Below are 17,319 nucleotides of genomic sequence, written 5' to 3'. Positions count from 1 at the left end.
AAACAAAGAGGGAAGAAAGAAGAACTGAGTAGATGGGTGCTTGCGGCCCCAGATCGGTGGCAGCCCGGGTTCTTTGAACCTGTTCGCCCGATGGTGGCTCAGCCCCGGGTCAAGCACCTAGAGTGCCTGACTCCCAGGGGAATCCCCCAAAGCATCACACTCATTGGTGCATTATGGGATTCCTGGAGGCTGGGACTCGTTTTCTCAGCCTCCAGCAATTCGCGCTTCACAGAGCAGCATGGATCATGTGGGTAACGAAAACATCAGAGACTGTTGTCTGGGGGAAAGGTAGGTTCCATCTTGCACCCTCCCGCCTGCCTGATTGTATGAATACCCTTTATATGTAATTTTTCTATTACATCATAGCAGTTTAGTCAGTGGCTAAGGGGACTTCACAAAATGGTTGCAACCAGTTTTTAATCTATATATCTATTTCTTTGTATCCTATGGGCTTATGACAGAGTGTGTGGTTGGGTGTGGATGTGAATATGTATAACCCAATGAGACCTCTCTTCCCTCCATTTTTCTTGCTTCACCTTCACCTCTCCCTTGCCACATTGTGGCCACTTTCATATGGCAATAAAGTGCAAGATATTCAAAGCTTATGTGCAAATTCCATGCATGATCTTACTGCTCCTACACACCCTGCTGCAGGCTTCCGTGCTATTTCTTAACGCAACCGTACCCTTTGTATACACATTGAGAAGTAGGGTTGCCATATTCTGGCATTCCAAATCCAGGTGCCTAATTTGCATATTATGTAAATTGACTTAAAAATAATTTTTGAGCAGAATAGTGATGGCACGTTTTGCTCCATAACTCTCCTTCTACAAGGACTAGAGCTTAGCATTTTTTTTTTTTTTTTTTTTAAAAGATGAAATCTGGGTGAATCTGGGTGGGCTAAGCAATCTGGGTGAAACCCAGAATTCCGGGGGGCATGGCAACTCGAGAAGGGACCTTATGCAGTCTTCACAGTGTCACCTGCCAGCCAACACTTGCATTCCAAGAAACTCACCCCCCCTCCACACACACACGCACACAAAAGTGGTAATGGAAAAGGACAGGATCTTCTCAGAATTCCACATTTATTGCCATATGGCAATAGCTTGTGTATGAATTGGTTATACCCCATTAGTCTGCAAAAGGGATTTTGAACTGAGTTACTTATTATCTGTCCCCGGGTTCCAATTTCCTTCTCTACTCTATGGTGGCCTGAACAGTAGCAGTCCCGGGGCGATTGCTAATTGTGAGTTCCATGTAAACCATTTGGGGGAGGGGCCGGGTGGGAAGACTGGAACATTTTAAAACAAATATCCTCCATAATGATGCTTTGTTTTTGATGGTTGAAGCCCCCTGGGGAACTGCATTACCAATGAAGAACACACACACACACACCACTTTATATTGAAATAGCAACTCAAACTGATAAGCACCGGATGCAACAAATCCTTACAGGGGGACACCCTCTGTTCATCAACAGAGGCAGCACCAGGAAAAATATACTGGAGGCACAAGGAGCAAAGTGCATTTCTGGGGGGAACAGCTTGGTGGCATATGTTAGATTTTTGAAAGAAAAATAATGTTGTACATATGAATGTATGCTTTTATGTACATAAGAACAGCCTGGCTGGATCAGTTCCAAGGCCTATCTAGTCCACCATCCTGTTTCCCGCAGTGGCCCACCAGATGCCTCTCAGAACCCCACAGGAAAGAGCATGCCCTCTCTCTTGCTGTTTCTCCCCTGCAACTGATATTTAGAGGCATCTTGCCTCTGAGGCTAGAGGTGGCCTATAGCCATCATATGTATTTCATATTAGTGCTCCCATCCTAAACATAAATTAGTCTATGGGGAACTGCTTTTTAAATATATTGATGCGTGCACACGCGCACGCACGCACGCACGCACGCACGCACACACACACACACATCTCTCTCTCTCTCTCTCTCTCTCTCCCTCTCTCTCTCCTAGGTAACTGGGGCACCCAGACCACCCTGGGCATGAGGCCCCACTCCACATGGACCCCCAAGCCTTCTTGGGGGGGCCTGCTTCAGCCACCCCGTGCCCACCCTTCTGCTGTCCCGCCACACCTCTGTGGGATTTTTTTGCTTAATTTAAGCCGCCATGTGCATGGCCGAGGGTGGGCTGAGTAGGTCTCGCCCCCACCGGTGGTGGCCGGAGTGACCATTGGGCCTGACCTTCCAGCCCAGCTGCTCTTGATAACTGTGAAACGCTTCAGTACGCCTGCACAGTTGAAATAGATCGTTGCAAGCCCATGATGTCACTGGCTTGCGACAATCTATTTCAACTGTGCAGGCATGCTGGAGCACCTCGCAGGCAGTTATCAAGAGCCGCTGGGCCGAATGGACAGGCCCAGTGGTCACTCCACTGGGGGAGAGAAGAGGCAAGGCCAGGCCTGCTCAGCCCACCCCCCGGCCCACCCCTCAACCACGCACATGGTGGTTTAAATTAAGCAAAAAACCCCAGGAGATGCGGCACGGTGGGGCAGTGGCGGGGTGGGCACGGGGTGGCTGAAGCAGGCCCCCTTGGCCATTTGGAGCCCCCCTGGATTTTGGAGGTCACGGACAGGGCCCCCAAGATCCAGGGGTAAGAGCGCCACTGAGATATAGATATGCATACACACACACATTGTATATTGATTGATAATAACAAAGTAAAGCACTTGGAGTATGTAAAATGTATTTTTCCTTCAAGCTATCACAGAGGTCCAGCAAGAGGGGGCAATAGGAGGAGTGAATTACTTGTTGTGGGGATGCTTGTCTACTCACCCCACTCTGATGCAGCCTAGGTTCACCACCAATCTGACTCCTGAGAAATCTTTCAGGAAGCACAATTGTTTCTTAGTTTCTCTACACTGTACATATAAAGCTCTTACTACTAGGTGGTGGCAATTATACAATACAGACCCTTTGTGAGAAGCTAGCTTCTCTCTCTCTCTCACTCTCTCACTGTCACACACACACACTGTGATGTATGTTTTACTTTAAATGGAATGGTTTGGAGGTGTGCTCTTCTAGCACACCTGTGGATCATGAAAGATACTTAAGGAGCGTGCCTTTTGGAAGAGGCAGGCTTTTGCATCTTTGGAGCCCTTATGTGGTTGGCCTGTGTTGTCTTCATCTCCTCTCCTTCTTAGCAATAAAACTGTCTTCCATAAATACGGATTCTTGTGTGTTGGACTCTCTGCTACAACTTTGGGGCACAGCCCAACATTACATGGTGTCAGAAGAATGGATTTATTTTGACCCCCGCGACCACTCGTCCTGCAAGGTAATTTGGCTGAGAACTGGAAGCGATGGGATCAGTCTTTCCGTTGGTATTTGACGGCAGCTGGACTTGATAAAGTAGCAAGTGAGCGACAGATAGCTATTCTCCTGAATTGTGTAGGAGAGGAAGCAGTATTGATTTATAATATGTTTGTTTTTTCTGGCAGTGAGCCAGATGATGTGGAGGAGGTGCTGGAACAGTTTAGAATATATTGTACTCCCAGAAAGAATGTTATATTTGAATGTTATTCATTTTGGAACCATCCCTGGAAACATGGAGATACCATAGATCAATTTGTGACTGAGCTGAAATTAAAGGCAAACAGTTGTGAATTTGGCTCTGTATGCAAGGAGTTGATTAGAGACAAGATTGTTTTTACTGCAACAGAGAAGTTAAAGGAGAGACTTTTGAGGGAACCAGACCTGACTCTTGAGAAAGCAGTGCAAATATGCCAAGTAGCTGAAGTAACAGCGACCCAGCTGCAAACCATGGCAGACTGCTCCAAGCAAGTATACGAAATGTCTATGGCAAAGAAGGATTATGAAGAAAAGCCCGTTCAGACACTTGGGCATAAGAAGTCACCTTCTGGATACAGACATGATGGTGCAAGGAATAAAGAATGCTCTCAGTGTGGCATAATTCATAAGCCTCAAAGGTGTCCAGCTTTTGGAAAAACTTGTTACAAGTGTGGAAAGAAAAACCATTTTGCTAACATGTGTGTCTCAATGTCAATGAGTTATAATAGAGGACAACAAAAACATCAAGTGCATAATTTAGAGTTGCATAGTCTGTTTATAGAAGAGTTGTCTCAGAATATAATGGAATTTGATGATTGTCGAGCCCCAGGATGGTATGCAGATGTGAATTTAAGAGGGCTTATAGTAAAGTTTAAGCTGGATACAGGTGCTGAAGCAAATGTGTTGCCAATTAAGATATTTAATGAGTTACCAGGTCAGAAGGTATTAACCAAAAGTGAAATGACTCTTGTAGCCTATGGGGGAGTACAAATAAAGCTGCTGGGCACTATTGTTGTTCCAGCGTATACGGGAAAGAGAGAAGTGAAACTATTGTTTTATGTGACTGATATATCAACCCTACCATTGTTAAGTAGGGAGGCTTGTGAGATTCTGGATTTGGTTCATCATGTTGATGTTATAAGATCAGTTGTATTTGTATCATGTGAACAGTTGTTTACATTGTATTCTGATGTTTTTGAAGGTCTTGGTGAATTTGAAGGTCCTTATCATATACATGTTGATACAACAATTCCCCCAGTGATACATGGCTGTAGGAAGGTACCATTTGTAATACAAGACAGGTTAAAAGAGACTCTAGAACAAATGGAAAATGCAGGGGTGATAACTAAAGTTGTGGGACCTACAGACTGGGTAAATAGCCTAGTTATCACAGAAAAGAAAAATGGGAAGTTGCGTATATGTCTTGACCCATGTGATTTAAATAAGGCAATTCGCAGGCAGCATTATACAATTCCGACGGTAGATGATGTATTGGGTTGGTTAGCTGGAATGAATTTTTTTACAATTGTAGATGAAAAGGATGGTTATTGGCAGGTGAAATTAGATGAACCCGCATCACGTTTGTGTACATTTAATACACCATGGGGAAGATATTGTTTTAATCGCTTGCCATTTGGACTTAAATCTTCCAGTGATGTGTTTCAACAAAAAAATGAAGAGACTTTTGGACACATATATGATTGCTGATGACATGATCATAGCAGCCAGAACCTCTGAGGAGCACAATCAGATTTTGCATCAGGTAATGGAGACAGCAAGGGCAAAGAACATTAAATTTAATAAGGAGAAGAGCCAGTTTAAAGTTGACTCAGTGAAGTATATGGGACATATAGTAACAGCTCAGGGGGTTAAAGTAGATGAAGAGAAAGTGAAGGCTATTCGTGAGATGCCACCCCCATGTGATAGACAAGGCGTTCTTAGGTTTCTAGGATCTGTCCAATATTTGTCAAAATATATTCCTAGGGAGGCGGAGTTGACTGCCCCTCTGAGAAATTTGTTGAAAAAGAATGTGTTATTTCAGTGGATGCCAGAACATCAGAAGGCTTTTGAAGTAGTTAAACAGCAGTTGTGTCAGGCACCTTTACTTCAATATTTTGATGTCAAAAAATCAGTACTTGTGCAGGCAGATGCATCAAAAGATGGTCTGGGAGCATGTTTGCTTCAAGAAGGCAAACCAGTGACTTATGCTTCTAGATCTTTTAGTTTATCAGAACAGAATTATGCACAAATAGAGAAAGAATTGCTGGCTGTGTTATATGCTATGAGGAAACTTCATCAATATGTATTTGGTAAAGTTGTTTTAGTCCAGACTGATCATAAGCCACTGGAGGTAATATTTAAAAAATCTATTGGAAGTGCTCCTGCTCGTTTGCAGCATGTGTTATTACAGCTTCAAAGATACCAGCTTGATATAGTATATACCCCAGGTAGACAGATGTATCTTGCAGATACGTTATCGAGGGCTGCAGTAGATCCACCTAAGAATGATGAAGAACAATTAGAGGGGGAGAGAGTTATACACAAGCTGAGTGCGGTAGCTATGCATTCAGAAGGAGTATCTGCTATACAGGAGGCAACAAGTCATGATAATCAGCTCCAGGCAGTAGTGGCTCTTATAAGACAAGGGTGGCCACAATACATGAAAGATGTACCTCTCCTTGTAAAGCCATTTTGGCCTATGAAGGACTTGATGCGTTATGAGGATGGTATTATTTATGTAGATGAAAGGATAGTTATTCCATTGTCCAAGAAGCGAGAAATTCTCCTTCAGTTGCACGAGTCACATCAAGGTGTCCAAAGGACTAGAGCCAGGGCAAAAGAAATAGTGTACTGGCCTGGGATGGGCAATGATATTGAAACAACGGTAGGAAACTGTTCAATATGTGCGCATTATGCATCCGGAAACCAAAAAGAACCACTTATACCACATGAGATTCCTAAATTACCGTGGGGAAAAGTTGGTATAGATATTTTTGAATATGGTTCCTTACCATTTCTTTTGGTGGTGGACTATTATTCAAAATATCCAAAGGTGTTGAGTTTGCCAGACAAGACGGCAGGAGCGGTGATTAATAGATTGAAAGCAGTGTTTGCTCGCCATGGGATTCCAAGGAGAATTGTGAGTGACAACATGCCATTTGCTGGTCGTGAGTTTAGGCAATTTGCTCAGGAATGGGGTTTTGAACAATGTTTCAGTAGTCCAGGATATCCCCAGTCTAATGGGATGGCAGAGAGAGCAATTTGCTCTATAAAGCAACTCATTAGAAAGGCAGAAGATACCCAGGTAGATTTATACATGGCATTGCTAGAATATCGGAATACACCTGTCACGGGCATGGAGTATTCACCAGCCCAGATGCTGATGGGTAGAATGTTGAGGAGTAAACTCCCGGTGACTACTGATTTATTATGCCCGAAGATACCTCATGGGATCTATGAAGGTTTACAAAGAGTTCAGAAGAGGCAAAAATACTTTTATGATCAGACTGCAAAGTCTCTTAAGCCCCTGAAAGAAGGAGATGAAGTATGGGTAGAGAACAAAGAAGGGTGGTTTCCTGCGGTGGTAACAAAGAATGGTGATCAACCCTGTACATATCGGGTGATGATGTCCGAGGGACGTAGTTATTGGCGAAATAGGCGGAAGTTAAGGTATCGCAGGAGGAATGAAGAAGAAAATGATATGAGGGAGGATATTGTACAGAGCATGCCTATAGTTGCACAGCATGATCAGTTATCAAACATGTCTAATGGGAGTATGGAAGAGGCCAAGTCAAGAAATGATGTAGTAGACAAGACACAAGTTGTTCAATCTGAGGAAAGGAGTCCTAGGTATATAACATCATATGGTAGGTGTGTCTTCTCGCCAGAAAGATATATACCTGGATAATTGTTTTATTTTTGTGTCTTTCTTTTAATGTATATACATTTGTATTCATGATTTTAATTGTATTCTTGTTTTATTTCTTTTATTTTTGTGAGAAGGGAGATGTGATGTATGTTTTACTTTAAATGGAATGGTTCGGAGGTGTGCTCTTCTAGCACACCTGTGGATCATGAAAGATACTTAAGGAGCGTGCCTTTTGGGAGAGGCAGGCTTTTGCATCTTCGGAGGCCTTATGTGGTTGGCCTGCGTTGTCTTCATCTCCTCTCCTTCTTAGCAATAAAACTGTCTTCCATAAATACGGATTCTTGTGTGTTGGACTCTCTGCTACAACTTTGGGGCACAGCCCAACATTACACACACACTGCCCCCAAGTCAGTCATTTAGTATAATTTTATCCAGCTCTTCCTCCTGCAGGGAATTTAGGGGTCTTCCCCACTGTTTTATTCCCACAGCAGCCCTGTGAGGTAGATTAAGCTGGGAGATAATAGTGACTGGCTCAAGGTTCACCAGTGTGCTTCGTGGTTAATGGAGACCTGAACCAGGGGCAAAACATTAAGAGCTGGCCAAGTGGGGCACTGGCTGAGGGCCCAGGAGGACTATCAGAAAGTAGTAGTGTGCACGGATCGGTTCGGAGGCCATTCTACTGGCCTCCGAACCGGTCCGGACAAGGGGTGGTTTTAGTTCGGGAGGGTTAGGGTGGGGGGGTCCATTAAGGGCGGGGGGGGGCTTTACTCACCCCTCCCGCGCTTTGCTGCTTCGGTGCCATAATTACTTTAAAAAATGCGCCGCAGAATCATTTGCCGCTCCGGGGCTCCTTGACTTCAAAATCGGGCGGCAGGATACTTCCCTGCCGCCCCCAAAGCCCCCTCAAGCCATTTGAGCTCTTTAAATCTCGCCCCGGACCGAGTGCTAAAGCGCTCGGGCGGGCGGCGGGGAGATGTCCGTCCGTCCGCCCGCCCCCTTCCCTGCCTTCTGCGAAGTGCAGGGAGCCTTCTGCCCGCGCGTGCGCAGAAGCAGGGAGCCTTCTGCGCGCGCGCGCAGAAGGCTCCCTGCACTTCGCAGAAGGCAGGGAAGGGGGCGGGCGGACGGACGGACATCTCCCCGCCGCCCGCCCGAGCGCTTTAGCACTCGGTCCGGGGCGAGATTTAAAGAGCTCAAATGGCTTGAGGGGGCTTTGGGGGCGGCAGGGAAGTATCCTGCCGCCCGATTTTGAAGTCAAGGAGCCCCGGAGCGGCAAATGATTCTGCGGCGCATTTTTTAAAGTAATTATGGCGCCGAAGCAGCAAAGCGCGGGAGGGGTGAGTAAAGCCCCCCCCTTAATGGACCCCCCCACCCCAGTGCCGAGCCGCAGGTCCGCGGTCCGGTGCACACCCCTATCAGAAAGCCTATGTCCCAGGCCCGAGACCTTGCCCAGTGCCTGAGTCAGTGGACAGCCTGAGCGACAGCAATAATCTGGAACAGAGGCGTCCCTTCCATGAGGCAAGGTGAGACAGTTGCCTTAGGCAGCAGATGAATGGGACACCAGAAGGTATGATGTCCTTCTGTCCCTGCCTTTTAAAAAGGGGAGAGGAAGGGGAGGAAGTTGCATACTGGGGGCAACATTTAACATCTTGCCTCAGGAGCACAGCGGTCTGGAGCTGCCACTGATTTGGAGCACAATCCAGAATGCTCTGTGGCGGCTGTTCTGGCTGCCACCACCACCACGGGTTAATAGGGCAGGCACACTGCATTTTTGTTAATATAAGATAGCAGCAGACAGCATGGCACCACTGCCAAGCCTTCCCCTAACCCTTGTGGGGGCTTATTTGGGTGGTGGGGTGCCGGCAGTGCTCTTGACATTGGGGGGAGGTGGCAAAGGCCCAGTATACTATGAGGTAGCCTAATGCAGGGCTCTGTCTTGGCACCAATCTTGTTATAATTGAACCCAGATCTCCCCAGATTTATGCAAGCCTTCTAACCACCACACCACACTGATAAATCCTTAGCGTTCATATAGTGCTTTTTTGAGCGTGCAAAGTACTTCACCTGTATTATCTTGAAGTAATCCTTACAACAATCTTGTAAGGTAAGTAAGTATTATTATCTCATATAATAGCTGCTGAGCTGTGCATGAAGGTCACCTCACAAGTTCATTACAGAGGCAAGAGACTCCAATCTGCAGCTCAGTCTCTTAGCCGCTTTACAACGCTAGCTCTTTAGATCCAGCACAAGTGACTTTAAATGCCTTTCAAAATGCTCTTAAGAAACAGCAATTTTTTTTAAAGTGCACACCATCTTCTATTCAGCCTTTTAAAGTAATTGGATGTGGATAACGCATTTCACCTCTGTATTGAAACACTGCCACCTGCTGGAAGGCTTCTGTATGTATTTGCCAGAATTACCGGTATGTGATTCCACAAACTCTAGGACAGTCTCCAACAATAGATTAAAACAGTCCTGCTGCACTCTTTATTAGCCCTTCTGGTATTACTTGAATTGTTTGCTCCTCTCTCTCTTCCCATGTGCTTCAGTCCCAACCTGGGTTGCCTCCCCAACTGCGTGTGTGTGTGGGTGTGTAACAAAATACAAACTGATTTAACAGGAACAGGAGAGAGAGAGAGTGTCCTTGGTAAACAGGGTCACTTAGAGCATATGTAATCCTCTTCCCACAAAATGTCCAGGACAGTTAAAGCTTACAGAAACAAATTTAAAATAATAGAAAAACAGGATGTTAACATCTGATCTAAATGAAGAGAAATCAGCAAAAGCTATGCTGGACAGCGTTTCAAAAACAGGAAGGTCCTTACCCTTCTCCCTTAAAGCACAAGCAGCTCATTTTTTCAGGACACCATAGCTCCAAAGTGCAATCTATTTTTCCAAGTTGGCCTGGCAGACTTGAGTGCATGACTTCACTTTGACTACAACTCCCATGATGCAGTGGGGCAGTTGGTTGCTTTGTTCACTGGCTGAAAAGTGTTTTTACCTCCTCTCTGCCTGATGAATGGTCTCTATGGTATGATATTTCACTGCACAACTCAACATCACATAGCACAGTGCGAGTGAGTCCTCACTAGCCCCAAGGACAACTCGGGCATTTTCAGGCCATGATCCTCTGTTTCATTGCTCATAGTAGAATATTGTGCCCAGGAATACCATGGAGAGGCTGTGTGGGAGCCATTGAGCTGGATCCAGAGTACTGCAAGTGAGCATCACTTACGCTATGGGGGTGTCCGACCCTTTGCTCCATGCTGCAGATCCCAGCATTCCCCTGTGATCAGATGCCAAGGTTCAGGGGATCCTTAGTAGCAGTGTAGAATATTTCATGGAGCCCCTTCCTGTGTGAATAGAAGTGCTGTTCCACTTGTGCAAACCCTCCTCTGGATCCACTCCACTGTGTCAACTGCTTGCGTCAGTCCGTCAGTTAGCACAACTCATATTCCACGTGTGGAATTCTCTGCCATAAGATGTGCTGACAGCCAACAACCTGGATGGCTTTAAGAGGGGTTTAGATCAGGGATTCTCAACGTTGGGTCTCCGGATGTTCTTGGACTTCAACTCCCATAATCCCCAGGCCCAGTAGCCTTTGGCTGGGGATTATGGGAGTTGAAGTCCAATAACATCTGGGGACCCAACGTTGAGAATCCCTGGTTTAGATAACTTCATGGAGGAGAGGTCTCTCAATGGCTACTAATCCTGTAGCTTTAATAGTTGGGGAGAAGAGGGAATTTAAACAAATGACCTTGTATTAGCCATAAATTCAGGAGCATCAACACAAAACAGCCTTGGGAGACCGTCAGAGTCCTGGCACCTGCCCTCCGCAGCCCCCTGCTGGTTGCTGTTTCCCCCCCTGCCCCCGCACTGCCCCAGTGGAAGATTATTCTATGGCACTCTGGAGTGAAAATGCTTAATTTTCAGAGGCTGCCATTGCTTAATAAAATAGAGGACCCGTCTCAGCTGAGATGGCCTCAGAAACAATACAAGAGAAACTGCTGAAGAAATATTTATTCTGACGCATTTTGAGAATATATGTATCTTTCCAGGAATATTTTCACTTGACTGCCTGGCAGAGAGCTCTGAGCAGACTGCTCTTGAATGGCTTTTGCTGCAGTTGCCTCTCTCATGACATGGAGTAGCACTTTCATTGGGAGCATTTGCGGCGGGGCGGGGGGAGGGAGGGCTTCTAGTGGGCCAATTTGGAAAACAGAATGCTGAACTAGATCAGCCTTGGCTCTTGGGCTCTTCTTATGTTCTTATGCATTGTGGGGGGAAATTAGGTAGTTGCCAGTCTGCAGCTTCTGAGAGGAGGACAAAAAATGTATTGCTGCTCCTCAGGAAAGCCCCCCCCCCGAACCTTAGAGGGTGTGTCCTTGAAGTAAAGGTAAAGTGTGCCGTCGAGTTGGTGTGGACTCCTGGTGACCTCAGAGCCCTGTGGTTGTCTTTGGTAGAATACAGGAGGGGTTTACCATCACCTCCTCCCACATAGTATGAGATAATGCCTTTCGGTATCTTCCTGTATCGCTGCTGCCCGATAGAGGTGTTTCCCATAGTCTGGGAAATGTACCAGCGTGGATTCAAACCGGCAACTTCTGGCTTGCTAGTCAAGTTATTTCCCCGCTGTGCCATTAGGTGGTGTGTCCTTGAAGTAGCGGGGTCTGTAATGAACTGTATAGATAGACGTTGTACTGCATTCACTCAGACGACCACAGGGGGCAACAGAGTGCACCCTACACTCTCTTTCGTTTTTACCAGAATCCAAAACGGAGGACTGAAGAAAAGTTTGTTTGATCTCAATATCAAATTGTGTCTTTCTGTACTGGAAAGACCAGGACACAACAGGACAGGGTCCACTGAGGGCACCTTGCCAAAGGCCAGTCCTGTCTGAATGAAAAAAAACTTACCTGCCAAAATTCCCTGTCTGCATGAACATTAAAAGCACAGGAGCCTGGGCCTCTATCATTGCAACTGGCCACCCTGTGAAATGTTTTAAAGGCAGCAACCCCCACCCCCTAAACAACCACCACCAACAACAACAACAAGAGGAGAGAGAGAGAGGGTGGGGGGAGGAAGGACTGGTGCAGGCATTTGATCATGCTGTGTTTATTAGTTAGCTCGCTTCTGTAGGGAAACCTTTCAAACTGTTCCATAGCTCAGTGTTTTTCTGCTAGCCAGGGTAACTGATACCTTATCTATGTCGAGTATAAGGGGATATATCACTATGTCTAGTGATACCTTATCTATGTTTAGTACCTTATCTATGTCCAGTATTGCAGCAATGCCTCCATGTGCAAATATGATATGGGAGCAGAGGCCACCAGCGTGGCTCATGCAGGCACTGCTTCTAGGAAACGTTCCATCTACTAGAGTGAAGATTATGAAGCTTTAAACCGGTCACAGAAATATGTCACTGGCTGTTCCACATTGACTGGCTGGCAGTGGATTGCTTCTACTTTCACACTCTTATTATACAGGCGAAACTCGGAAAATTAGAATATAGTGCAAAAGTCCATTAATTTCAGTAATGCAAATTAAAAGGTGAAACTGATATATGAGACAGATGCATTACATGCAAAGCGAGATAAGTCAAGCCTTAATTTCTTATAATTGTGATGATCATGGCGTACAGCTCATGAAAACCCCAAATCCATAATCTCAGAAAATTAGAATATTACATGGAACCAAGAAGACAAGGATTGAAGAATAGAACAATATCGGACCTCTGAAAAGTATACAGCGTACTGTGCTTGATTGGCCAGCAAACTCGCCTGACCTGACCCCATAGAGAATCTATGGGGCATTGCCAAGAGAAGGATGAGAGACATGAGACCAAACAATGCAGAAGAGTTGAAGGCCGCTAATGAAGCATCCTGGTCTTCCATAACACCTCATCAGTGCCACAGGCTGATAGCATCCATGCCACGCCGCATTGAGGCAGTAATTGCTGCAAAAGGGGCCCAAACCAAGTACTGAATACATATGCATACTTATACTTTTCAGAGGTCCGATATTGTTCTGTTCTTCAATCCTTGTCTTCTTGGTTCCATGTAATATTCTAATTTTCTGGGATTGTGGATTTGGGGTTTTCATGAGCTGTACGCCATGATCATCACAATTATAACAAATTAAGGCTTGACTTATCTCGCTTTGCATGTAATGCATCTGTCTCATATATCAGTTTCACCTTTTAATTTGCATTACTGAAATTAATGGACTTTTGCACGATATTCTAATTTTCCGAGTTTCACCTGTAGGTCACATTAATTTCCTTTCTCACAGGGATTATAAATAGCTTAGTAATGTGGGCTAAATATTTTCCAAATCAGCATTTTTTGATGGGTGTGGGCAGGAAACCCTTGACTGCATGAAATTAATTTTCTGAGATGAATCTCTGCTGGTATTTAACCATGGCAGAGGAAAATCTGCCTGACAGGAAAGTCCATATGCGAAGGAAAGAGCTGTCCAAAGTGGCTGGTACTAGCTTTCACCACGTATCTATTTGCTACATGAAACCGATGGGGTGAGTTTATCTCACACAGGGCTGCCACTCTTTTAGACTTGTTCTTAGCTGTCTAAAAGAAACCGTTTCCGTTTCCTGCTTCAGGGCCTTGGACAGCAGCCCTACACAAAGAAATGTGGCAAATCCAGCCTTTCCTGGGATGGAGATATAGCGATGGGTGAAGCTTCAGCTGCTGGTAGGTTAGCTGCCTGCAAAAAGCAACTGTCCCATTCTAGCATGAGAAATCCATGAATGCAAGCAGCTTTTCAGATATATTCCCCATCCCGATGGTCATATGTATATGTTGCATTGAAAAGTGTTATATATATATATATATATATATATATATATATATATATATATGTTTGTCAATGCTGTAGTAGTAGTAGATGCACATCTGAATAAACATCTCCATTCCATCCACGAGATGCTAGCGTTGCCATCTGGTGACTATTGACCTGGATGCTGGACTATTTTTTAACCAATTATTTCCGTGTTGGAAGGGGTGTCTGGAGTCGGGGTCTTGCCACCATTTTTCTGCCTCCCCCCCAACTGCGGCAATTTCAAAATGTTCCTTGCCACGGCAGCAGCCAATTAGAGATCTCCATGTTGCACAGGCAGCCCTCCTCGCCAACCATCAACTGTTCAGTGGGGGTGGACGATGTCCACCCCCTCCGGCAGCCTACCTGCCTGCTTGTCCTGTCTGCCAATCAAAAGGGTTCCTGCCTGGGCCAGTCAGGCAGGGAAGTAGCAGCTCTGCTCTCCTGGAGGGCCCCAGCAGTGGTGATTCTCAGAGCCTGTCAGTGCCAGGGAACCCCTCCGAGCAGCATGAGCTCTGTGCTGCAATGCGTCTCCTCCTGGCACTGGCAGGCTGCTGCTGTGATAGCCTCAAGGAGGCTCCTCTCCAGCCCTCTGCTGCCATGCTGCTGTTGCTATAGCCTCTTGTGTGCCTGCCTGTCCAGAGCCAGGGGCGTAGGTGGAGCTTGCCTGTGGCCAGAGGATGAAGTCCTGCTGGTGGTCCCCCCACCCCTTTTAATCCTTAATTGCACGCACACACACCCCAAGCCATCTGCATCTGGCATCAGATGCAGGAGGCATGGCCAATAATGGGGACAGGGCAAGTCAGTTCCTGCAGAGTTTCCCCCGTCAGTGGGTTGTTGAACTGCTGACTGGGAGCTCCTTTCCTTGCCTCCATGTAGCTTGTAGCAGGCATGGCCATTGCCCAGGAGAAGGTCCGTTCAGACCCTCTCCCATCCTCGGCAGTCAGCATTTCATACCCCGCCCCCTATATTTCCGCTTTGTTCACTGTCTGGGTGTGGGAGGGCACAATGGGTGCCTTGGCTGAGGGTGAGGAGATGCCTTGGTGGGGTCCCCAGACCCTGATGGCTGAGGGGTGATTAGCGCCTCCTTGCTCCATTGTCCCTACACCCCTGCTCAGAGCCATGCTCAGAGCCATCCACCATGAAGCCCTGGAGGTGCGTGTGTGGGACTATGGGGTTATGTGGGTTATATTTCCTCCTTTGTGTAGTTCCAGGAAGGCTTGGAATAGGGCTTTGATATTGGGCACAGATGTGGGGCAGGGTGGGAGGGCTCTGTGTATTTAATTTGAAGCAGACTGGCCAATCTATTGAATTTTAATAAATAAAAAAATCTGTAATCTAATAAATAAAAAAGTCCTATAAGTGGCTTGACTTGTGGCAGAAAATGAGAAAACTTCTGGAACTGAAGGCCCTCCGCTCTTGGACCATCATTCCACCCCCATGTGGATGAATTGGTAAAGTGCCCCCCCTTTACTAAGAAACCCTTTAGAACTCCTGGAATGGCTTGGCATACTATTTTGATCTTGGGCATTTTGATATTGGGACGTAGGACAGGCTGGGAGGACACTGTGTACTGAATTTAAGAATTGTTTCCCTACTGCAGTAAAGCTGCCAGAAAGAGTAATCTCTAGCCATAGAGTACTTCACACCTAGTGAAAGTGAAACTCTTACCATTCCTATAAACAAACATGCTTTTAAAAAAATAAATGCACTATGCTCAAGTTGGTTTGTGATCCATAAGGTCTGTATGTGAAGCAAGGGGCCTGTGTTATTTTATTTTCTCTCTCTTACAAATGCACTGCATGTCCAAGCTGGTTTGCGATCCAGGTGTGTGTTTGAACTGTGGAGCAAGGGACTTGTGTTGTGTCCCAGTTGGTTGATCAAGAAGGTATGTGGATTCTTTGCAGATCGCGTAGAATTTTCTAGGGGTGTGCAAATCAATTTGAACTCAAATTGATTCAACTCAAATCTGGATTATTCGAGTGATTCGAATCTGAATCGAATCACCCTTTAAAAGGACAATCAGATTTGAATTCAAATCAAAATTTGATTTGAATTTGATTCGATTCAAGAGCTATTTGGCACCTTTAAAAAACCATTCAGGCCCCCTGGTTGGTTAAAAAACGTGCCAAAACAGGGTTGAATAAATTCAAATTCAATTTGAATTCAAAATGAATTTTTGAATTTGATTCAAATTCAAATAGAATCATCCCTTTAAAAAAAATTCAATTGGTGCACTTCCCTGTATTTTCTTTCCCCAAATATGCTCTGTCCCAGACCTGTGGATTTGCGATAAATGATCAGGAAGGTGTGTGGATCCTTCAGCTGTTTAGCGGGTGAGAGGGGCTGGCTGAGGCAGGACACTCTGTCCCAGTGGGATTCTGTCTGTGATCCAGAGAAGGCTGATGCATGGAGAAAGGAGTATGTGGTGGCACCCTGCTAATTGCTGTTGGATGAAGGGATGGTGGCCAACCTAACCAGGATGTGAATTTAAGGATAAGAAGCAGGTGCCTTGAGAACTTAGCACCTAGACTGTAGTGTGAGCAGACACACAGCTCTCCTGGTCATCAGCTTTTCCACAATGGTGGGCTGTATTTATTCTCAAATTACCCTATTTTTAGCAAAGTATGCATATATTGTACTAATCAACGCAAACAAATTTTATGGAAATCATTATGCACAGTTGAGACTTTTTTGAGACTTTTTTGGGGGGGCAAATAGCACTAACTATTTCAACTTTTGCGGGGATGGATTTTGACCTTTTTCACCATCTGGACCTGGCAATCCTACATGATGCTCAGTCTATTATCTTTTGATGCAAGTGCAGAGGGGAGATAGTTCAGAGGCTGAGCAAATAATCATTAAATTATTTGCATGTATTCCATTTATATCACTCCTTTCTTCCATCACAGAACTCAGGGCAGTCTACATGGGGTTCCTAGGCAGTCACCCAGCCAGGCACTCAGCAAGGGGGCTGTATCTTCATGCACATGCATGCCCTTGGCATGCAGAAGGTCCCAGCTCTGGTTGCTGGTACCTCTAGTTCAAAGAACTCAGGTAGCTGGACTGAGAAAGGCCATTGCCAGTCAGAGGGAACAATCCTGGACTAGATGGGCCTGCGATTGGGCTTGGAAGGGAGGCAGTTGCATACACTGGATATGATGTCTGGCTGGCACAGCTGCAGCTTTGTTTGTCTTGCACAGCAGATTTTGCTGTTTCTCTTCACCTCACTGTATACACAATTATTTCTTTTTCCTATTTCTTTTAAAAAAACCTCACATTTATTCTGTCAGTACCTGGTCCCTTAAGAAAATAGCCAT

The 17,319-nt window shown here is 45.6% G+C and overlaps 1 protein-coding gene across 7 annotated transcripts in view; it reads left to right on the top strand.

Moving 5' to 3' along the window:
- Nucleotides 1–17,319, top strand: part of LOC128345702 (uncharacterized protein K02A2.6-like) — a 48,283-nt gene that overhangs the window by 11,457 nt on the left and 19,507 nt on the right. For 3 of the 7 annotated variants that reach the window (XM_053298053.1, XM_053298054.1, XM_053298056.1), the window contains one exon: nt 3,156–7,509. The exons of 1 other annotated variant lie outside the window; for it this stretch is intronic. In XM_053298053.1, coding sequence (XP_053154028.1) covers nt 4,868–7,210 — 2,343 coding nt within the window. In that variant the 5' untranslated portion in view covers nt 3,156–4,867 and the 3' untranslated portion in view covers nt 7,211–7,509. Of the gene's footprint in view, nt 1–2,573; nt 7,510–17,319 lie in introns of those variants that run through there. 3 more of the 7 variants (XM_053298057.1, XM_053298059.1, XM_053298058.1) reach the window with 3 other exon arrangements.

This window comes from Hemicordylus capensis, chromosome 2, assembly GCF_027244095.1.
Source record: "Hemicordylus capensis ecotype Gifberg chromosome 2, rHemCap1.1.pri, whole genome shotgun sequence".
Lineage (NCBI taxonomy): Eukaryota > Metazoa > Chordata > Lepidosauria > Squamata > Cordylidae > Hemicordylus > Hemicordylus capensis.
Note: the sequence above shows the minus strand (reverse complement) of the source record. Positions and strands in the feature narration are given on the sequence as shown.